General features: G+C 38.7%; 1 protein-coding gene across 6 annotated transcripts in view; it reads right to left on the bottom strand.

Annotated features, from left to right (window-relative positions):
* The window catches only part of CADM2 (cell adhesion molecule 2), a 1,275,304-nt gene that overhangs the window by 155,845 nt on the left and 1,094,402 nt on the right, over positions 1 to 25,057 (bottom strand). For all 6 annotated transcript variants that reach the window (XM_080656542.1, XM_080656540.1, XM_080656543.1 and 3 more), the window contains one exon: positions 716 to 886. In XM_080656542.1, the coding sequence (XP_080512668.1) occupies positions 716 to 886 (171 nt within the window). The remainder of the gene's footprint in view (positions 1 to 715; positions 887 to 25,057) is intronic.

Genomic DNA, 25,057 nt, shown 5'->3' with positions numbered 1-25,057 from the left:
AAGGACCTTACCAACTACTAAAATGTTATGATTACAAGTTCACTATTTGCTAGTTGTGTGACTTGGCCAAGTGACTCAACCTGTAAAATCTTTGGTGTTTTCATCTGTCAATTGTGACTAAAGTTAGAGTAACTGATACCCTTACAGATAACTTGAGATAAGATGATGCCAGCAAAGCATTTAACACTGCTTCTGAACTATTGGTGTCATCAAATTAATTTTGTTCTTATCACTTGTAAATAATGATGCTATTTATGAAGTAAACATACTAGATATAGTCTTGCAGTTATATAGACAGTATATTTCATAGAGAAAGTAAAAGAAAAGAGCCTGATTTTAAAAACACAGATAGAAAGCCACGTTTGCATGCAACAAAGTTACTTACATACAATAAAGCTCATCAATGCCCTTTTCAGATTCCCAGCTCTCTGATTCTGCCAAAATTACTACTCTTCCTCCCCCACTCAGATGCACACACAGACATCAAGCCACTATTTGGAAGGTAATGAGGAGTTTTAACCTTCTGATGCCACCTTTATTTTTATTCCTTGACTGTAATGATACTCAGCCTTTGAACATGATTAATGCTAGTGAGGGTACTTTTACTGCATTTTGCTGTACATTTTCTGTAACTTTACCTAGTTTTGAAATGATTTTAAATATAGATGAGCAGATTTGCTGCTGATATAAAGGGGGAGAAAAAAGCTTTACTTACAGTGTATTTCTAGCACCTGCATTGCTACCTGAGGAGTGGCATTGAGAGATTCATGGTCGACTCTGCAGATTACCGCCACACCATCGTCGCTCCTGTCCACTCGGAAATCCAGTGTGCTGCTGACAGTGAAAGTCTTGCGATTTGCATCCTCTTCTTTTAAATATTTTACATCTGAAAATAAAATATAAATTAAAAATTTCTGTGACATTCTCCTTCAACATGTAACATTCCATTTACTCAAAACTCCTTTAGTGGAAGCACCTTCTTCCTATATTTATCAATTTTTAAAAGCAAAGATTTGTTAGTTTAACATTTAATCCATTTGAATTGGGGAAAATAAAAATAAACTAGTTGACAAAAATAAAATTTAACAGTTAAATGCAGAAAGAATAGTACAAGACAAAACACTTTTATTCCTTAGTGAGAGATAATTTTTATACTCCCCTTGAAAAATGAGGCCATTTTACAATATTAATCTCCCTTTTTTACATTTCAATTTTATTTTATATTTTTAAATAAATATACTTTTATTGATTTCAGAGAGGAAAGGAGAGGGAGAGAGGGATAAAAACATTAATGATGAGCGAGAATCATTGATCTGCTGCCTCCTGCACGCCTCATCCTGCAGATCGAGTCTACAACCCCAGGCATGTGCCCTGACAGGGAATCAAACCGAGACCTCCCGGTTTATGGGTCGATGCTCAACCACTGAGCGTGCCAGCTGGGCAGATTTCAATTTTATGAAAGGATAATCTTAATTTTCTCAGCCACAAGCATATTTGGGAAGAGCATTTTCACAACACTTGGTTGTGCCTAAAAGAAAGTACAATCTACTATGTGAACAAAGATTTTAAAATGAGCGATGTGAGCTGGGCATAATTGCAAAAGAATACCTAAGGTGAGAAAGTTTCCATCTTTGGTAAAGAAACTAAGGTAGTCACCTAAATATTTGGAATATTTAAATACATATATTTGTTGTGAAATTTACATTAAGAAAAATGTTCGTCACACTGAAGAATTCGTTTCAACAGGCATAAGAAAACTTCCCTTACAATGTGAATTCAGTTATCAGCATTTAAACTCACTGTGAGTAATTCAGATTCATCATTAAATGGTGCACTTAGGGATTACTTGTTTTCTGTGGAAAAAGGTTTAATAGTATTTTCATTGAATTGGAAATTTCTCAAGTCTAAGTGGCTGATAAAAAGAAGACAATTTTAATGAATTAGAAATCAAAATCATAGACTAATGTTAAGATACCATTGTAATAAAATCTTAAATATAGTTGAGGAAAAATGCTGTCCCATTTTCTTGTGTTGACATTTCAAATGAGTAATGATATTTTCAGAAAAAAAAAAAGAGTTCTTTCACATGACGTGCATAAAACATTTCAGTTTACCAGGTATTAAATAATTATTTTAAACATTTGTATTGGCAAAAAATTAATGTAAATATAGCTTCTCCGTTTTTGTGCTCTACAAAAAACTTTGATTTTGAAAAAAATATTGAATTTAGCTCAGTGGTTGGCCATAGACCCATGAACCAAGAGGTCACTAGTTCGGGGTACATGCGCAGGTTGTGGGCTCGATTCTCAGTAGTGCGGTGCGGCGTGTCTACCTTCCTCTTTCTTCCTCTCTAAAATAAATAAAATATATACTTTTTAAAAATCAATAAAAACATTTTTTAAAAATACTGGATTTCATGTATCTGATGTGCAGATATTTGCATGATCTATTGTTTTGCTTATTCCCAAAGAGATATGGCTTCTCTTATTTATTTAAAAAATAAAATAAATATTATTAAAGAATAAAACTAGATAAATGTTTTGTCATCTTATTAAAAATACACTTGTTATTATGCTTAAAATTTAGAAAAAAAATACCTAATTAAGATTTTACCACACAAAAAGTTTTATATATTTTTGGTAGTTTTTCAGCATAAAAACAATCTCTAATATTTGAAAAGGTAGGAACAGTATAAAATCTTAATTCTGTCTTTTAACTATAAACCAGTCATACAGGACAAAGGGTTTTCTATAAATACGTATCTTTTTAAAATATATTTTATTGATATATTTTACAGAGAGGAAGGGAGAGAGATAGAGAGCTAGAAACATCGATGAGAAAGAAACATCGATCAGCTGCCTCCTGCACACTCCCTACTGGGTATGTGCCCGCAACCAAGGTACATGCCCTTGACCGGAATCGAACCCGGGACCCTTGAGTCCACAGGCAGACGCTCTGTCCACTGAGCCAAACCGGTTAGGGCTATAAATACATATCTTATAAAATATCCCAATTTTGCTAACTAAAGTTATTTCTAAGAGTTTTGCAGTTGAAAATTAGTTTCAACATCAGTTAAAAAAATATTAAAGTAGCCCTAACCGGTTTGGCTCAGTGGATAGAGCGTAGGCCTGCGGACTCAAGGGTCCCAAGTTTGATTCTGGTCAAAGGCATGTACCTTGGTTGTGGCCACATCCCCAGTAGGGGGTGTGCAGGAGGCAGCTGATCAATGTTTCTCTCTCATTGATGTTTCTAACTCTCTAACCCTCTCCCTTCCTCTCTGTAAAAAATCAATAAAATATATTTAAAAAATATTAAAGTAAAAAGATGAAATGACCTTTATCAGTTAAAACATGCCAGTATAGTATAGATGTATTTAGAATTATTTGCTACATAAAAAAAATAAATATGAAGTTTTTAATTTTTCAGTGTCTCATAGATTTATAGAAAATGTTCCTTTGTTTTTACATTTTAAACTATTTCCCATAAATGTATATCCAATGTTTTCTTGATCATAGCTCTAATTGGTGGCAGTATAGGAAAATTTAGATCTTTGGAGAAACCACTTCTTTAAAAATATTGATTTGACAGAAAGGGAGAGAGAGAAAGAGAGAGATAGAGGAGAGGAGAGGAGAAGAGAGGAGAGGGGAGGGGAGTGGAGGGGAGGGGAGGGGAGGGGAGGGGAGGAGAGGGGAGGGGAGGGGAGAGGAGAGGAAAGTGAATGTGAGAGATAAGCACTGATTGGCTGATCCCCCTCCTTTGCCTCCCTCGCATGAGCCCCAATCCAGGATCTAGCCTACCACCTTTTGGTGTACAGCACTACGTTCCAACCAACCGAGCCACCCAGTTAGAGTGGAAACCAATTTTATAATTGTTATAGAACATCTAACATATTATTCCAAAATATTAGTGCTAATTGTTTAATATAATAACAGCTGCATTTTTAAGAACAACACATCTGCTTCCTTTAGCTATTTCGGTTCCCTGTACAAAAGCATCATTTAATGTAACATTAATTGGACACATAAAATCTGATAGCAATGTATGTAACATAAAATTTTAATGAGTTTCATTGAATAGAATAAACAAAAGTATAATTTGTTTCTTTTAATATTAGCTTATGTGACAGCTTATTGGGTTACTAGTAGGCATAAAATGAACAGGGGAAATGCTTTGCAAAGAGCGAATCATACTATCTTTCCCATATTTTATGCTGACCACTTCCTTCTGAAGCAAACAGACACAAAATAGTACTTAAAATTTATATTTTCACTTTCTAGCTTTATAACTGATGTATTACATAGTTACAGATAAACAGAAATTTTCTTTGTCTCATAGTTAATTTGTTGATTCCCTGTGTATTTTTTTTTTCATGTTCTGTCTGTTTTAGAGTTCTATTTTTTTTTCTCCTGTGTCATGTCACTACTGGACACTGTGATCTAGAGCAGTATTTCTGAAGTTGTAATGTGCTCATTAAGCACTGTGTATCTTTTGAATATGCAGATTTAGACCAAATATGTTGTGATGCAAAGCCTGACACTCTGCTGCTGGCCCACAGACCATAGTTTTAGGAGCAAGGGTAGAGCAGACACCAGATACATGGACACCAGAGATATAACCAAAGTTAAGGACTAAATATTGGAATATTGAGACTTACTCTGCACATGTACCTTTCTTCTTTTATTTCTTCTTTCTTTCTTTGCTTTCCTTCTTTTCTTTTTTTTTTTTTTTTGCTTCCTCTCTCTCCCTTAATCCTTCCCCCTTCATCTGTTGTTTCTTTTCTTTCTCCCTTCCTTCCCTCTCTCTCACACCTCTTTTCTTAAGCTCACATTTTACCTTTACTATTTTAAAATATATATTTCTTATTTTTTATATTTTTCAAAATAAGCATGCTATATATCATGCATTGGTGCAATGTCTAGCAAAAGTATAGGGCGGATAATAAATAGAGGAATTTGCAGGATTACTTTCCTTCAAAATCTTTGCAGCTGCCTCTCTTTCTCCAAAGCAGATTCTGGACATTTAGGTACTTGTCTCTAAGTAATCAGAACACTGGTTGTTTTGGTGGGTGGCAGTTGGAACTTATCTATTATGTTTTTGTTCTTACATTGCAGATATTAGAAATTTTCTATTATTTTTAATATATTTTATTAATATTTTACAGAGATGAAGGGAGAAGGATAGAGACTTAGAAACATTGATGAGAGAGAAACATCAATCAGCTGCCTCCTGCACACCTCCTACTGGGGATGTGCCCACAACCAAGGTACGCATGTCCCTGACAGGAATTGAACCTGGGACCCTTTAGTCTGCAGGCCGAAGCTCTATCCACTGAGCCAAACCAGTTAGGGCTCTATTAATTTAAAAAAAAAAAAAATCTTTCCTAGGAAAATCCCTTAAGTATACATCTAAATATAATTTATTTTCTAGATATTTCTTGGTGAAGTCTCAAAAATAATGTACCAATTTTTATATTATGTAAATTTATCAGATTTGGGTTGTAGATAGCAACTTGCTTCTATTTGGGATTTTAGGTTGTTTATCTCATCAAGAGCTATAGTGGAAAAAAAAAAGGCAGACTGTTGGACACCCCCTCCTCCCAATCAGTAAGTTAACAAGTTCTGAGTCAGGTTAGTCAAGAAAGAAAGTAAAGGGTCATTGGATTTTTTAGATCCAAATCTTTTCATAAATATCAGATGTCAGGAGACACCTCCACATGCACATAGTTAATAGTTATATTAACTATTTTGATTTATTTGATTTCTTTACTTTTGTGATTTTGATCCCATTTAAACAGACTTGGAAAGAGACATTCTCATTTTTATAAATGGAAACCAGCCCTCATCCTGTGGCAGCCCTCCTGATCAAACATGCACTGAAATGGGCCAGTTTCAATGTAATCCATTATAAGACCAATAGGCCACAAGGGAACAATGCAGCCATGAAATACATAGTCTGTCTTGTTCTGAGTACTGAAAATACTATATATTCTCATCATCTGAAGATATCTCTTAGAAATCATATAAGGTATTATGTGACTTCTGACCTATTTGGGCCTACCATTCTTCAGAATTCACTTCCACCAAATCAAGGGCTCAGTATGTGCCACAGATATGGATGCTTATATAGAACTTGAATTTTACTATTATTTTTATAATCAGGGTTTGTAAAAGTATATTTTGATGGACCAGATGACAATTCTGGAAGAAGAATTTAAATAATTTATTCTGAATCCATAGTGCTATTATTATGGTATTTTAATGATTTCACACCATTGTTAGTAAGCTGGCTGTATGTCCTCTTGCCATAGAAAACAGAAATTGGGAGCATTATATGAGATAATATGGCTTTCTCCGCAAAAACATGGAGTGACCATATTGGACAACTGGATATGTTATGCAATTACTGCTTAAAAATGTTCTATAGATCAAAAGTTCTGTTGATATATATTTTTCATAGATCAACAGCTTGAAGACAAAATACATTATTTTTAGAAGATAACTAACAAAACAACCCTATCTTTTTTTTTTTCTTAATTGGTATAAAGGAACTCTATCTGCTTAACTTATTCAGTAAATGAGATGCATATTTTAAAACCAGTAGAGGAAATGTCATTGCATTTTTTCTTTTTTTTTTAATATATTTTATTGATTTGTTACAGAGAGGAAGTGAGAGGGATAGAGAGTTAGAAACATCGATGGGAGAGAAACATTGATCAGCTGCCTCTTGCACACCTCCTACTGGGGATGTGCCCACAACCAAGGTACATGCCCTTGACCGGAATCGAACCTGGGTCCCTTGAGTCCACAGGCCAACGCTCTATCCACTGAGCCAAACCGATTAGGGCTGCATTTTTCTTAAACTTAAGTATTCAAATGTATTTTATAAAGCATTTTTTCTTTAATATTCAAGGTAAGAACTACATTTTGTATCAGCTTTAAACTTTCTCTAGACCAAAAATATTGAGGCCAAGACTTACAAGGTAGACCTTTAAAGTGATAACCACAATCCCTTTTCATTGGAAAGGACTGCAAAACAAATTCTTGAGGCAAGCACATCATAGCCTATGAGTACTCCTTCATTCAACTGCAAAGGGGTAGATTTATAGAAATCCTTTTTCCTATAGAGTGACAGTCATAACCTTGGCTTTCAAGCTATGGCTCCACCATTAACCAGCAACACAGAATAACTGTGTCACCTGCCAAAGAATTTTACTGAAAATCAGTTTCTCGTTAATAGATTTCAAAAGCTCAGATGAGCAAAATAGCATTTATGAAGAACTGGTGAATGGGATATACTCATTTATTTAAATATTCTAAAACACCTCTCAATTTACTTAGACAAGGAGAATGTTATACTTCTTATCAAGTTTCTCTTAAGTGTTATCCCACAGGTCTGCATGCAAAGGTACCATAATAATACACTGTGTGAGCCAAAACCGGTTTGGCTCAGTGGATAGAGCGTCGGCCTGCGGACTCAAGGGTCCCGGGTTCGGTTCCGGTCAAGGGCATGTACCTTGGTTGCGGGCACATCCCCAGTGGGGGGCGTGCAGGAGGCAGCTGATCGATGTTTCTCTCTCATCGATGTTTCTAACTCTCTATCCCTCCTCTCCCTTCCGCTCTGTAAAAAATCAATAAAATATATTTAAAAAAAAATAATACACTGTGTGACTCTTGCTCTATATTATCTGGGGCCAATGCAGTTCAGAGCATATGCATTTGTCTAAAACATAGGGACTCAGAGAGGAACTTCCTCTCCTGACTGTCAGCACCAGGAAACATTAGACCTCTTTTGTACAACTGACTTGTGAATATGATAATTAACTGATTTTGAGTCTCTCTTTGAAATAGCTAAAAAGCCCATTAAAAGTTTGTGATCCATCATTGGCAAATATGAAAGGCTTTATAAAAAGAATGCACTTACTAATTTTACTTTAAATTCCATCTATTTTTCTATATTAATCTGGCTGCTTCTCCATATTCAATAACATTACCTTTATATTAATCAGTGATTTTTGGATTTACACAAATCATTCTAGAACAAAGTGAATTATAAGAGTCGCTTTCAAAAGCTCTGGACCAGTTCAATTTCTGCTTGATGGCTCAGGAACAATATTTAAATATCTATTAAGATTTAATATTTTAGAGCACTAAGAACAATATCAATCCAAGAGAACAGTCAGTAAGAAATAGTCATTTTCTTTGAAAATTATTGAGGTAAAATCTTAGATCACTATCACCTAAGTCAGTGGTCGGCAAACTCATTAGTCAACAGAGCCAAATATCAACAGTACAAGGATTGAAATTTCTTTTTTTTTTTTTTTAATATATTTTATTGATATTTTACAGAGAGGAAGGGAGAGGGACAGAGAGTTAGAAACATTGATGAGAGAGAAACATCGATCAGCTGCCTCCTGCACAACCCCCACTGGGGATTTGCCTGCAACCAAGGTACATGCCCTTGACCGGAATCGAACCTGGGACCTTTCAGTCCGTAGGCTGACGCTCTATCCATTGAGCCAAACCGGTTTCGGCTGAAATTTCTTTTGAGAGCCGAAAACCGACTTCTGCGCATGGGCCACGAAGTTTCAATCACACTGTACGTGCACGCCACACGTAGTATTTTGTGGAAGAGCCACACTCAAGAGGCCAAAGAGCTGCATGTGACTCGCAAGCTGCAGTTTGCCGACCACTGACCTAAATGGTTAAGTCTGTATTTAGTTCTTTATTTAGTTTTGCTGTGATAGAAGAATACTAAGACCTGGTTTGTCCAGTCCAGGAGAACATCCAGCAAAAGAAGTCACTGCCTTTAAAAATTAGTAAGGTAAAGTCTGAGACCATTCTAAATGTGAAAATAAGTTTATAACTCAAGTAATTCATTCATTCTGTATATAAAATCCTTGAGCTCTTCCCATGTATTAGACACCATGCTCAATTCTGTACAAAAAGTTAAATGAGGAAAATGATCACATTCTTCTAGTAAGGGACATATATATCCTATATAATAAAGAGGGAATATGCAAAATGCAAAATGACCTTCACTCTGCCACAAAGATGCAGAGCCTACAGCGTAGGCGGAGGTTTCCGAAACACAAGATGGCTGCACCCACAGTGGAGGCCAAGTTCCCATAACGATCCTTAACAAGCAATCAGCAGGGACCTGAGACTGCACTCCCCCCTGCCCCTTGCCCCAGCAGGGCACTACAACTTCAGGCCATAACTCCACCCTGGCACCAGGCTGGGGGACCTCAGGCTGTGCCCCCTACTTAGCAGGGCTTGACGGGGGACCTCAGGCCATGCCCCCCACCCTACGGTGATTGACAGGATACCTCAGGCTGCACCCCCGGCCCTGGTGCCAGGCCGGGGGACCTCATACTGCGCCCCCTGCCCATAGGGCTTGACTAGGGACCTCAGGCTGTGCCCCTGCACCAGCACCGGGCCAAGGGACCTGAGGCCACACCCCCTGCCTGGCGGGGCTTGAGGCCACGCCCCCTGCCTGGCGGGGCTTGACGGGGGACCTTAAGGTGCACCCTCCCACCCCAGTGCTGGGCTGGGGGACCTTAGGCTGCTCCCGCTGCCCAGTGGGGTGTGATGGGGGACCTGATGCTGCGCCTCCTTCCTGGTGGGGTTTGACGGGGGACCTGAGGCTGCACCCTCCTCCTGGCACCAGGCTGGGGGACCTGGGGCTATGCCCCCTGCCCAGCAGGGCTTGACGAGGGGCCTCAGGCCATGCCCCCCACCTGGTGAGGCTTGACAAGGGTGGGACCAGCCGGGTCTGGATGTAGCCCATTGGTGGGGGGGGGCGGCCGGGTCTGGGTCTTGCATGATTTTGAGGTGCATGTGGGTGGGCAGGAACTTGGCTCTGGGTCCCATGGTGCACCCCAGACTCTGACAAGAGGAAGATTTTCATATACATTTTACTAATTTTCTTTCATCTCTGACACTTCTATTATAGAGAAAGGGCAGATAGCAATATTAAAATATTTCCTCTAATTAATCCCCTTTTAATGTGCCTGAATTTTGTGCACTGGGCCACTACACTAGTGTGTGTGTGTGTGTGTATATATATATATATGTATACACTAGTGGTCCAGAGCACGAATTTGTGCACCAGTGGGGTCCCTCTGCCTGGCCTGTGGGATTGAGCCAAAACTGGCTCTCTGACATCCCCCTAGGGGTCCCGGATTGTGAGAGGCACAGGCCAAGCTAAGCGACCCCACTGGTGCATGATCTGGGTTGGGGAGGGACCCAAGAGGTTGGCCAGCCAGGGAAGGACTGCAGGAGGGCTCCAGGGAGTGTCTGGCCCATCATGCTCAGCCCCAATCGGCCAGACCACAGCAGTTAGCTAACCTACCAGTTGGAGCGTTGCCCCCTGGTGGTCAGTGCCCCTCATAGCAATCGGTTGAGTGGCCTTAGTATATCAATAGCATATTAAGCTTTGATTGGTTGAATGGACAAGCGGACTACCAGACACTTAGCATATTAGGCTTTTATTATATAGGATATATATATATATATATATATATATATATATATATATATGCCTTACACAGCTCATTCATGATCTTATAAAGGTATATCCTGCATAATTTATGGAGTTTATCTTGTGCATTTTGGGCTTAGTTTACATTGTACCAATTATTCATAAATAAATTTAAAAAAAAAAAAGAGATACATGAAGGAGAGGAAATAGCAGCCCTTTTGTAAATCTAATTCCAGACCACAATAGTTTATTAGGTACTTCTTAATATTTTATATCTAACAGATTTACCATCATAAAATCTAAAAAAGTATATCTAAATGTGAAAATAAGTTTATAATTCTCTATCGTGTCTGTACTTGATGAATTTGAATTCATAATGTCTGCCAGAATCAGGTTTAATAGTTAATCCCTTTCCTATGTAGTTTCTTTTGCAGACATTCCTTGCTTTTAAATTGCCCTGCTCGAGAAACCAAGATGGTGGCATAGGTAAGCACCTAAACTGATGCCTCGCACAATAATTTCAAAACTACAACTAAAAGACAGAATGGACACCATCCAGAACCACAGAAAAGCTGGCTGAGTGAAAATTATACAACTAGAAGGAAAGAGAAAAGCTCACAGAGAATTGGAGGTACGGCAAAGGGTCTTTGTGCGCGCAGAGAGGAAGGGCGGCTGAGAGCCTGGCTGACTTTCTCTGGCAGAAGGGGAAAGGAAGCCCTCGACCACACTGAACCCCAGTTCTGACTGCACTGACCCCCAGTTCCGGGCGAGCCCCTGGGGACCCACGCTCTTGTCGGGGGAGTCTGGACTCCGGGTGGAGACTCGGGAGCTGGGGAAGGCAGAAGTCTGAAGGCGTGCGTGTGAAGCTGGGGAAGGCAGAAGTCTGAATGCGCGCGTGCCAGTGCACACAAAGGCTGAGGAGGTTGCCACAGGCTTTCCCTAGTGGAAGCGAGTCAGAGGCTCCTGACTGCACTGAGCCCCAGTTCTGACTGCACTGGACCCCAGTTCCAGGCGAGCCCCTGGGGAGACAAGCTCTTGTGGGGGGAGTCTGGACTCTCGGGCGAAGACTCGGGAGCCGGGAAAGACAGAGGTCTGCAGGCGCACACGTGCGTGCAAGGGAAAGGCTGACGGGAAGCCAAGACTGAGACCCCACCCCATCCAAGCTGAGCACAGAGGCTATTGCAATTTGGCAAGTCTAATCCTATAAGGCTGTCTCCAGCACCGAACTTCTCCCAGCATAGACACAGCTGATCCTTACAGCCAACTGGCCTGGAGGTCAATTCTTCCCAGTGATACCAACAACAATCAAGACTTAATTACAACAAGGCTGTACACACAGTCCACAAAGGGGTGCACCAAGAGTGTCCACCTCAGGTTAACTGGGAGGCAGACCCACTGTGCCATATTGGAAACCTAGCACAGAAATCTACCTTACCGACTCAGGGAAGCAATGAAAATGTGGCGTCAAAGAATCAGATCACAAACGAAAGAAATGGAGGAAAACAAACGACTGGATATAGAATTCAAAACCACGGTTATAAGGCTTTTCAAGAATATCCTAGAAAAGGCTGATAAATATAACGAGACCCTCGAAGATATGAAAAGGACCAACTAGAAATTAAACATACACTGACTGAAATAAAAAATATTATACAGGGACCCAAAAACAGACTATAGGAACACAAAAATCAAGTCAAAGAAATGAAATACAAAGAAGCAAAAAACACTCAACCGAAAAAGCAAAAAGCAAAAAAAAAAAATCCAAAAAGTTGAAGATAGTGTAAGAAGACTCTGGTAAAACTTCAAGCGTACCAACATCAGAATTATGGGGGTGCCAGAAGAAGAGAGAGAGCAAGATACTGAAAACCTATTTGAAGAAATAATGACTGAAAACTTCCCCCACCTGGTGAAAGAAATAGACTTACAAGTCCAGGAAGCACACAGAACACCAAACAAAAGGAATCCAAAGAGGACCATACCAAGACACATCATAATTAAAATGCCAAGAGCAAAAGACAAAGAGAGAATATTAAAAGCAGCAAGAGAAATACAGTTAGTTACCTACAAGGGAGCACCCATACGACTGTCAGCTGATTTCTCAACAGAAACTATGCAGGCCAGACGGGAGTGGCAAGAAATTTTCAATGTGATGAATAGCAAGAACCTACAACCAAGGTTACTCTACCCAGCAAAGCTATCATTCAGAATTGAAGGGCAGATAAAGAGCTTCACAGATAAGAAAAAGCTGAAGGAGTTCATCACCACCAAACCAGTATTATATGAAATGCTGAAAGGTATTCTTAAAGAAGAGGAAGAAGAAAAAAGTAAAGAGAAAAATTATGAACAACAAATACATATCTATCAACAAGTGAACCTAAAAATCAAGTGAATTAAAAACCTGAGGAACAGAATAATCTGGTGAATATAATAGAATCAGGGGCATAGAAAGGGAGTAGACTGATAATTCTCAGGGGGAAAGGGGTATGGGGATTCATGAAGAGACTGGACAAAAATCATACACCTATGGATGAGGACAGTGCGGGGGAGGTAAGGGCAGAAAGTGGGGTAGGAACTGGGTGGAGGGGAGCTATGGGGGGAAAAAGGAGAAACAGTTGTAATAATCTGAATAAAGATTTATTTAAAAAAAAATAAATAAAAAATAAATTGCCCTGCTCTGTAACATGGAACTCCAACCTGGTGTGATTAAACTTGAAGAGGTACCTGACCCCACAGTATTTAATTTGTCGGTGTCAAGAATAAAACTTTATCCCCAAACAGAAGCTATTTAATTAATGAATTGTTCTAGTTTTCCATCATGCATCTTAATTAATTAAAGAACTTGAAGAACTAAATGAAATAGAACTTAAAAATACATGCTTAAGCACATGTACACATACAGGAACACACACAGCTGGTTCTAGCAAAATCATTATTTAGCTAATCTACGAAAAGAGGATGATTCATTAGGTAGATATAAGGTATGCAAAATTGAGGAAGAAGCAGTTAGCTGGTTGCAGTTGGAGACAGAAAGTAGCTAGATCACCATGTGAGCTTTTAATATGCAGAGAATAACCTTAGTGTGTATAACTAGGCTCCCTCATGCCCTTTTCACTTAACAATGGACAGGAGCCCTGGCTGGTGTAAATCAGTGGTTAGAGCGACAGCCTGTGGACCAAAAGTTTGTGGGTTTGATTCCCCATCAAGTGCATGTACCTCAGTTGCAGGTTCGATCCCCAGTCCTGGTCAGGGAGCATGTGGGAGGCAACCAATTGATGTGTGTCTCTCACATGAATGTTTTTCTGTCTCCCTCTCTCCCCACGTCCTCCCTCCCTTCCTCTCTCTCTAAATATATATATGGAAAAAAATACCTTCAGGAAAGGATTAAACAAACAACAATAAAAATACACGGGCCAAAAACCATTACAATCACATTTACTGTTCTCCAAGTCTGTTCCCCACTGATCAATGGAGAAAGACACTGGACAGAGGCAGTTTAGATGCATGTCTAATAAGATCTGAGTAACGTGGGAAAGTGCCTACCTGTCTGCCAGTCATACCTGAAAACAAATTAGTGGTCAGGATGGGCGTGGCCACTTCGAGGGCACGAAACCTGAATATTTAAAATTCCAAACAATGGAAGTTTACTCTCTCTCCCTGGCTTGGGTTCCGGGCTCTTCTGTGGCAGGGGGGTGAGCTACCCTCTGCCCACATAGTGCAAAGCCATGTTAGACTCCACAAGTTGGACTAATAGACTTTAATTAGCCTGAATGCTGAACTACCCCAGCAACATGGAATGGAAACTTTGGACACTGGCCCTGTTTCTGGCTCTGCTGGAATCCTAGCTGCACCTTTTCCAGGACTGGATTAAGGTGCAGGGGACTTTGGAACCCTAGAAATGTAACTCCACACAAATAAAGTCTACTTCCACACCCTATCCTCCCCTGGGGACTTCCAAAAATGCTGATTTCAGTGTCACCCAAAGGACATCTACTGTGCTCCCATGAGTGACAGGTAAATTTGATTAAAAACATAACTACATTAAAAATATGTCAAACTATAAAAGATGTTAAAAATATATTATTCATATAAAGTTCATAAAGAAAAGAGGAAGAACTAAATTGAAAATTATCTATAATTACAAAGAAAAAGGAAAAGTATAAAATAGATTCATCTCTTCTAATGGCAAAAATATAAATGAATTTTGATTAAAAAATGTTCAATAAAATAGAAATTTCTTCTATAAAATAAGAATAAGATACAAAATAATTTGTAAGACTAAATAAAGGAAGATACTTGGAAGATATTAGTATAATTTATGAGTCAACATTGTGAAAATACATGACTACAAAAAAGAAACTGGGGTGACTTCTGGAACATCAGCATAGGAGCTCTGCAGACTCTCTCTCCAGCAAAACAATAAGAACCGGTGAAAATTCTTTAAACATACACACAAATTTAAGGTCTTTTAAAATTGTTCCATGAGCATATAACAAATGAAGAACCAATTATTCAAGAAAATCTACTTAATCTTAGTAAGAACAGGTGGAGTCTGTGGTACTAGAGCCATAACCTGCTCCCTACCTCCATACCACCCCCAACTCAGAGTGAGTGAATATAGGCAAGAAGATGGGGCTTCTCCTCCCTTTCAGCTACTAATCAATGGCTACAGTATTTTCCCAGGAGAGGAACACAGCCAGTATTTTTTATTCCCTTCACTACTACATTTGGTTGCAGAGGCTACATTGCAGGGAGTGTGGCTGAGAGATTAAGGTTCTGTTCCTTTACCCAGTTCCCACTTGTAGGCCAGGAATACAGGGACCCAACAGTTCACATCTCAGGCCACTCATAGGAATAGAGGTTTCAAGCTAGAGAGGAATGCCAAGAAGACAGTCTACCTCTGCTCTCTCAGCATCTTGCTTTTACAGAGAAGTGAGTGTACTTTAAAAGAAGCAGGTCACACCCCCATCTCAGGAGGAATGTCATAGAGATTTTGCCCCAGGGAAGAGGCAGGCCATAATAAGAGATTTCTAAAGCTCTCTCTAGGGTAAATATTTGCAATGGAGTGTGGGGAAGCTCAAGCCTAGGGCCCTCTTGAAAACTATGAAGATTTGATGGTAAGCAAGTAAAAGGAGGCTGTCAGCTCCATGAGATCATCAGGCTAAATGATAGGCCACTTGTTTCTGAGAGAAAACCAGGGAAAGAAACGCCAGGAAAAACCTTCTTATAGTCGATGAAAACCTCTAAGACTGCTCTCAAAAAGTAAAGAAGAATACTCCAGCAAAGGGTTCTCAGTTTCACTTGATCAGATTTGGAGCAATTTATGCACAGAATATTGTTGAAAACAATAGAGAAATCAGCTGACAAGCAGTGGAGGGGAACGGCAATACATAATAGCAACAGATGCAGATAGCTTAACACAGACACTAGGGAAAAAGCCCTATGGAAACCATTCTCATTCCCAGACTGACTACCCACATGTAGAAGGCTGTGCCCTCTGAGTGACATCACAGGCTTTGCACTGCAGTGAAAACAGCCCTTCTAAGTTACCAAACAAATAAATAAGCAAACAACAGTGAGCTGCAGAATGAGATCAGTATCCAGTGTCGCTCAATATATTATCTAAATGTCCTGCTTTCAAAAATAAATTATCACATGCAAAATAATAGGACAGTGTGACTCCTACACACACACACACACACACACAGAGCAAACATTAGAAACTGCCTGCAGGAAGGCCTCAAATATGAACTTGACAGAAAAAGACTTCAAAGGATTCATTTTAAATACATTCAAAAAAATAAAGGAAGCCATACTTTAAAAAGTAAAACAAAATAATTGTGAACATCAATAGAAAGGAAGAAATTATAAAGCAAACTAAATGGATGTTCTGGAGTTGAAAAATGCAACAATTGAAATGAGAAATTTAGTAGAGGACTCGAAAGTAGTTATGAACCAAACGAAGTCAGATCAGTACAGATTATGTAATCTGAAGAAAAGAGAGGGGAAATAGAAAAATTAACAAGGGAGTTGTATAACTGAAATTACTAAAAACTTTAGCTAAATTGGTGGTATATTAGTTATCTCTCAACAAAAATGTAGTATAAAGAATAAATAAAAATGGTGAATCTGTTTGGCTTCAATTTAGGAGGTATAAAAATAATGGACACTTTAAAGAGTTATTGAATGGAGAGAAACATAAGGTTGGTCACTTTCTTGGAAGGTACAGACTACATGTAAGACTACTTTCAAGAAATACAGTATTTAGTATTCTGTAAATAAAACCATAGACAGGGAATGCACTCAGAACTTTATTATTTAACATTAATCTATACTACAAGAGAATAATTTCAGTAAAATAATCTATCTAGAATTCCCCATTGCCAATGAAAATGGAAGAAAAGTTACCAATGCACTTAGATACTGCTTTAGTAAGATGTCAATTAGGTCACAATATTGTGAAAAACTATTTCAATCTAATGACTTTTATTGATCAAAAAATTAAAGGATCATTTTTAGAAAGATGTAATTCATACATTTTGTAAAATATCCTCCTAAGTCCAAAGAGGATCCTTAGCCAAAGTTGATTGAAACAAGATTCTCTCTCCTCAGATATCACAAAAAAACATGAAGAATTGAATTTCCATGAAGAAATTAAAGCTGAAGAATGCGAGGTATCTTTCATAGTGCATGGCAGAGCCATAAAGGATCTTTAGGAAATAAGCTGAGGAGCTATTTGAGCAGCTGAGCCCCTCCATTAGCAGATGAGAGCTAAAAAGCTAGCATATTTTAATATTTATCTTATTACAACCTCAAGATTACTTATAGACTGATGAGTCCTGAATTATTGAGGTGTGTACTTGCTTTAAGCCTTAAGTTAAAAACATTAATTTAAAACATAAATTTAAACAAAGTTTTTTTAAAAAAAACACTTCTTTTGTTGATAAAATGCTCATTCTTGATAATAAATGAGGTCCAGTAAAAATAATTATATTTGTTTAACTGATTGTATAAATGCTATTGCTTCCATTTTTATTCCCATAATGTGTAAGAACCCATACAGCACTGAATTTTTGTGGCTAAATAATAAAAAAAAATAATTCTAACTTTAAAACTAGCAAAATTGTTTTTCTAAAATATTCTGTCAAAGTGAGTAGACACATTTCACTCTCATTCTTATTCATCCTTTAAAGTTTATTATATCACTTAAAACAAGCAAGCAGACAAAAAAAACTAAGACACACTACCTTTGAAATAAAAGTATTGTTTCTCTACATTTCAAAAGAAAAGATGGAAATATTTCTTCTTCCAGCCTAGATGGAGTAATGAAGACAGATTTACCTCTCACCTAAAAACAACAGTGTTTGAGATATTGAACACCATAGCAGTGGAAAGTGATCCCTGAAGATGGAAAACAAATGAGGTGAACCCTAAAATTTGTCCCTGCTTAATGCCTTGAGATGTTTTCAAGGCTATGGACCATGGATAGAACCCATGTAGCAGCTGGTGGCCTGCCTGAGTGAAGGAGGTGGAGCTGGGGGTCCGAGAAGGCCACAGTAGCTGCAGTTTGCTAGGGCTGGGTATCAAAAAGAGAGGACTGCACAAAGAGGAGCTCCAGGTATCTTCAGGGTCCCCTCAGGTATTCAGCAAAGTAAGCACGGACCAGTGCATCTGTGAGAGGAAACTGAGGCTGGGACAAGACCATCTAAAAGGATTAGAGGAACTCTAAATAAATACACACACATACGTACATACACGTTATAGATTCAAAGCAGGAAAATGCTACTGTAATGAGATCAATCAATCTTTCAAAACTAACGTAAAATAACGCAGCTGAGATAAATAAAAGACAAGACTATCAAAAATATGAAATATGTCAAAATACATTTTTAAAGAATTTGTTTTTGTTGATTTCAGAGAGGAAGGGAGAGGGAGAGAGAGATAGAAACATCAATGATGACAGAGAATCACTGTTAGGCTGCCTCCTGCACACCCCACCCTGGGAATCGAGCCCACAATCAAGGTATATGCCCTGACCTAGAATTTAACCTTGACCTCCTGGTTCATAGGTCAATGCTTTACCACTGAGCCATGCCAGCTGGGCTCAAAATATATTTTAAACCTAAAATTATACAACTTTGTGATCTTGTTAGGCAAAAATATCTTACATATAATATCAAAGCATGGCTCATAAAAGTAATAATAATAATAATAATAATAATAATAAATAATAATTATAGCTGCAAACTATAAACAGCCCGAAAGTCTATTGCTAAGTAAATGAATAAACAAATTATAGTATAGATTTATACAATAAAATATTAATCAGAAATAAATAGAAACCACTTTATACATGCAGCAACATGGGTGAATCTCAAAATATTTATTATAAGAGAAATAAATCAGAAAAAGAAGAGTACAGACTATGTGATAATATTTGGGTAAGATTCTAGAAAATATAAACTAATCTATAATGACATAAAGCAAAAAAAGTGGTTGTTTGAGAATGAGGTGGTGGGTGGGCAGAGAATGTGGCAGGTAGGGGTGGGGGGAAGGATTTTGAATGAGTATGACCAACCTTTTGTAGATAAAAATTATGGTCATTATCTTGATTGTGGTCATGGTTTCATTGTTATATACACTTGTGAAAATACACAAAATTGTACACATCAAATACATGTAGAATGTTTTTTGTCTATTATATCTCAATAAAGCTGTTTTTTAAAAAATAAGAAACTGTGAAAAGGGACGTTTCTCAAAGTTTGTGAGTGATTATTTGCATTTATCAATCATTTCTACCAACATGAAACAATTGTTTCATCTCTTTCCATGTCTATTTCATAGTGTGGCCTGTAGAGTATTGACACTTAACAGCACTTAGAAAATTACAATTTGTGCATACACTCACACATACAGGTATTATTAATGCTATTTCTTTTGTTGTTGTTTTTTCATATAATACAGTGTCCAGCATGGTCCAGATTTAAATGACAAGGACACTTTCAAATAAGACAAAAGAAATCATTAAATACTAATACATTCAGTTAAGTTTTATCATATACTAGAGGCCCGGTGCATGAAATTCATGCACAGGGTGGGGGCGGTGTGTCCCTCAGCCCAGTCTGCACCCTCTCCAATCTGGGACCCCTTGAGGGATGTCCGACTGCCTGTTTGGTCCGATCTTGATTGGGCCTAAAAGGGCAGTCAGACATCCCTCTCACAATCCAGGACTGCTGGCTCCCAACTGCTCACCTGCCTGCCTTCCTGATTGCCCCTAACAGTTTCTGCCTGCGAGCCTGATCACCCCCTAACCACTCCCCTGCCAGCCTTATTGATGCCTAACTGCTCCCCTGCAGGCCTGGTCACCCCTAACTGCCCTCCCCTGCAGGCTTGATTGCCCACAACTGCCATCCCCTGCTGGCCTGATCGCCCACAACTGCCTTCCCTTGCAGGCCTGGTCCCTCCCAACTGGCCTTCCCTGCTGGCCATCTTGTGGTGGTCATCTTGTGTCCACATGGGGGCAGCCATCTTTGACCACATGGGGGAAGCCATCTTGTGTGTTGGAGTGATGGTCAATTTGCTTATTACTCTTTTATTTGATAGGATAGAGGCCTGGTGCGCAGGTGGGGGCCAGCTGGTTTGCCCTGAAGGGTGTCCCGGATCAGGGTGGAGGTTCCCTTGGGGAGTGGGGCAGCCTGGGTGAGGGGCCTGTGGTGGTTTACAGGCTGGCCACACCCCCTGGTGACCCAAGCAGAGGCCCTGGTATCTGGGGTTTATTTATCTTCTATACTTGAAATTTTGTAGCCTTCAGCGGAGCCAAGCTTCCTGCTTGCTCTGTGGCTGCAGCTATTTTTGTTGGGATTTATTTATCTTCTATAATTGAAACTTTGTAGCCTTTAGTGGAGGCCAAGGCAGGCCAGGGCTGCTGAAGCTTGGCTTCCTACATCGCCGGGGGCAACTCAAGTTTCCTGCTCTCTCCAGTTCCATGGCTGCTGCCATTTTTGTTGGGATTTATTTATCTTCTATAATTGAAACTTTGTAGCCTTGAGTGGAAGTCTGGGCCAGCCAGTGTGTGCAGAAAGCTTGGCTTCCTCCATTGCCAAGGGAAACCCAAGTCTCCTGCTTGCTCTGTGGCTGCAGCCATCTTGGTTGGGTTAATTTGCATAGTTGCTCCTGATTGGCTTGTGTGCTTGGCGTGTGTGCTTAGTGGAGTGATGGTTAATTTGCACATTACTCTTTTATTAGATAGGATGATACAGAGACTTTAAACTCAGGGGACCCAAATCTTTCATTTTTATTTTATTTACTAGAGGCCCGATGCATGAAATTCATGCAAGGCGCTCCATTACTTTAGGACCTTATTACCTCATGACTGCAATGTCCCTTAACTACTCTTCTAGCCTTTGGATTTTCCCCCAAATATTCAATCCATCTTTGCCAGATGTATGACCTTGAGAAATAACCCTGCCTTTCTAAATTTCAGTGTCCTTTTATTGCTGCATAAAAAATTATCACAATCTCAGTGGCTTAAATCAACATTCATTTATTCTCTCAATTTCCATGGATTAGGAGTACGCATGGCCCTGTTCTCAGTGTCACCAGGCTGTTCTCAGTGTTAGCTGGGGCTATGATTCTCATTTGGGCTTTAGGGATACCTTCAAGGTCTCCAGTTTTTGGCAAATTCATTTTCTTAAGGCTACATGTTGGAGACCCCCATTTACTGTCACCAGCTGTCACTGAGAAACTACTTTCAGTTCTTAGGTAACCCACAGTTCTTTGCTACATGGCCGCCACAGACAGTTCACAAGAGAGATGTGTGCCTTCTTCCCAGCCAAGAGGAAAATGTCTCTCTGGATCTTCATTCTTTTACATAGAACTCATTATGTCAGGCCTGCCTTGATAATATGTATTTGATGAATTCAAAAGGGACCCATGATTATATCTGCAAAATCCTTTCTGCCACATAAGGTAACATCTTCAAGACAGTGATAGAACATCATACTTACAAGTCCCTTCTACATTCAAGGGAAAGAAATTACTCAAAGGTATGGGCTTTAGGAGATTATTATAGAATGCAACCTAACACATTAATGTAAAAGCTAGTTTGCTGGAAAAGAAATCTTAAGATTTTATAATAGTAAATGCTCAAACTACATAATATGAAACCTACACATGGGACAGAAAGTTAATTTAATTCTCAGGGAGCTGATAGATTTAGGAAGGCAATGAACATATTTGTCTCACACTAAATAACAGATAATCAGACTTCCTTGCTATATAGGAAATTAAAAACTTCAGTGAAACCACATGTGGTGTTGGATGCAGAGCTGCCCAGAGCCACCAAAGAGATTTTTGAGTCAGACATATGGGGGTGAGGATTGTCTCTTTCTACTGTTCAAAGCTAACCTGGGAAAGAAAAAAAAAAAAAAAGTCTTACCATTGCCTTACCTAGAATAAAAGATCTTACATTACTTATTTGGCTTCTGCTTTCCTGTTTATCTTTCATGTTTGTATCACACAGAGTTTCATAGTTACTTCAAAAAATCACATGCTTTTTACTCAGCATAGATACATGAACTTCCTTTCTTTACAATATTCTACAACATATTTTTATCAAAACCCATAAAGTTTATTTAATTCATTGTTTAAAATTTGTTATTCCTTTAACAAATATTTATTGAGTGCCTATATTCATCAATGAACTGTTACACCTTTACTACTCCCACAAAGTAGGAATAATCTCTGATTTTTTAAATAGAAAATCATTAGCGAGGTCATATATCTCCCATCATGATGGTTAGAGCTATATTTATAGGTTCATATCCCAATTGTGAGTACCTTGACTCAAATATTCTGTTTTTATTTGTTTATATTTTTAGGAATAAATTAGAGATTGTCATAACCCATTAAATATGGTTTACTAAAAATAGTAATCATAATAACATCTAAAATGTATTCAGTGATCCCTTGTACTGTGAAAACATGTTCTATACGTTGGCTCATATAAAATTCTTGCAATAGCACTTTGAGGCAAGTATTATAACCCTCACTTAGTAAATGAGTAAAACTAAAGTGTAGAGACAAAAGCAAGACTTTCTTATAAGTTACTGATATTTCTGAACTTTATTTTCTCTATACCAACGTGCTTTCCAAATGGGATCATCAGTATAGGTCATGAATTTAACACAGCACTAAAAATGCATGTTCTCAGGTTCTGCTGCAGATTCATTCAATCAGAAATTTTGGGGCCAGGGCCTTGTAATTTGAGTATTAACAGGCCCTGAAGGTGGTTCTTATGCCTGCTAAAGCTGGCGAACCACTGCTATATAATCTAACATAAGATTATCCCAGCCAACAAGATGTGATCAACTAGACTTTCAAACAACATTCACTCAGAGATTGGAAATAAAATTCATTATATTAGGTAACAATAGATGAAAAACAAAGATTTCTACAGAAAAAAGGAGCTGTCCTGATATCAGAAGTCATTTTGAAGGTCGACACACTCATCATATGGAGTTTGAAACTTCATGTCAATATGCTGACCTGGCCAATGCTTTGTTAAAGTAAATGCAGAATAACCTTTACTCTTGACTGTAATAACAGCTCTGTGATTTATATAATTTCAAACATTTCTCTTTATAGGAAAATATTCCAATAACTAGTTTATCATCCCAAAGACATCCTCAACATCTTCAGGTCAGATTCTTGTTTTCTTCTTTTGAGTCTCTGCTCACATATCAAATAATGCTGTATAATTAGAGGCATTTTAACAGTTTCTTAGTAAATTGAATTAAATTGGCTTCAATTGGCTTATCTTTTTCTATTACTTTACATTAGGAATGGTCTTTTTAAAAAGTGTCAAATGATACTGTAACATAGTTAAAAGCTTATAAAAAGTCACTATTAATCTCTGAAAAGGCAAAATAGTTCAAGGTAAGAATGGAGCATTGCTTTCAGAGAGAAGTGTTTGCTGAGGGATTTTATTAAATATATTTTTATTGATTTCAGAGAGGAAGGGAAAGGGAGAGGGAGTTAGAAACATCAATGATGAGAGAGAATCATTGATTGGCTGCCTCCTACACACCCACTACTGGTGATAGACCCTGAAACCTGGGCATATACCCTTGATCAGAATCAAATTGGGACCCTTCAGTCCACAGGCCAATGCTCTATCCACTGAGCCAAACTGGCTAGGGCTGCTGAGGGATTTCAGAGGGCTTTCACTTAGCATACCCAGAGGACAGCAACAGTAACGATTGTGCACTCTGTGTAGAGTATTGCACTCAGCATATTCACATATATACTTATAAAAATGCATGGCGAGGGGTTTGGGATGGGAATGGGGGATGAGGACAAATATGTGATGCCTTAATCAATAAAGAAATTAATAAAAAAATTTAAAAAAAGTTTATACCACTCAAGAAGTTCACCATCTGGCTGTGAACACAAAATATATAAACATGCAAAAGAAGAGTTATAAACAAATAAAAAGCTATGTAGATAAATGCATGAGTAGGGATAATAAATGTTCTATCAATGACTATGCATTAGAGAGCATGAAAAATAGGATGCTTCACTGCTTCTGGATGGCACATAGATCTATACAATGATTTTGTATATAGTTTAGTTCTAGTCTTGATTCAGATGATTTTAAAGTATGGTGTTTATAAAAATCAAAATTTTCATGTTTCCTAATACAAACAAGCACCCTCTCTACCTAACATATGACCAAATATGTTTGGTGTTCAGAGAAGAAGCCAAAGTTTTCCAAAAATTAAGATATCTATAATAATAAAAGCATAATATGCAAATAGACTGAACAACCAAACAGCAGAATGACCATCTGGATGACCATGCTATGACATGCACTGGTGCCAGGCCAGCCAAGGTGGGTGTGATGCAATTGATCGGGGGGCTCCGTCATCACCCCATGATTGCCCCACAGAGGGAGGCCCCAGGCCACCTGGCCGGTGGCGCTGTGGCAGGTGTGAGGGGCTGACCAGTGATCACGCTGCAGAGGTAGGCCCAGGCCAACCAAGCGATTGCACCCCACGCCTGTTGCCTGCAGAGGGAGGTGACTGTTGGCGGGGCTGTGGGGGGGTAGTGCCACAAAGTTGGCAAGCAGTGGCAACAGTGGGGTTGGGGCGAGCTGCAAGCACCTGGGGGAAGGAAAGCCCCAACAGGCCCTGCCACTGGCCAGGCCTAGGGACCCTAATCGAGGGGTCCTGGATTGTGAGAGGGCACAGGCCAGCCTGAGGGACACCTCCCCACCCCTTGCATGAATTTCGTGCACTGGGCCTCTAGTTTTATATAAATGACTACATTATTGGTTCCTCATAAGGCTATAATGCTAAAAAGCAATCAATCAATACTAATGAGAAACCTAATATGTCCAACACTGGTCTCCCTGACGATATAAGTAAGATAAATCCTTGAAACACAAATAAAATACTAAACAATTTAGAGGAACTGAATAACCAACAAATTATGTCAGAATTAAGGAAGGGGTGCACATAGTTAATAAAACAATTCAACTCAAGAAGAGGATTTAAGAGAAACATTTTAGAATAAACCAAAT

This window comes from Plecotus auritus (genome assembly GCF_963455305.1).
Source record: "Plecotus auritus genome assembly, chromosome: 2".
NCBI lineage: Eukaryota > Metazoa > Chordata > Mammalia > Chiroptera > Vespertilionidae > Plecotus > Plecotus auritus.
This window is presented reverse-complemented; position numbering and strand designations above follow the sequence as displayed.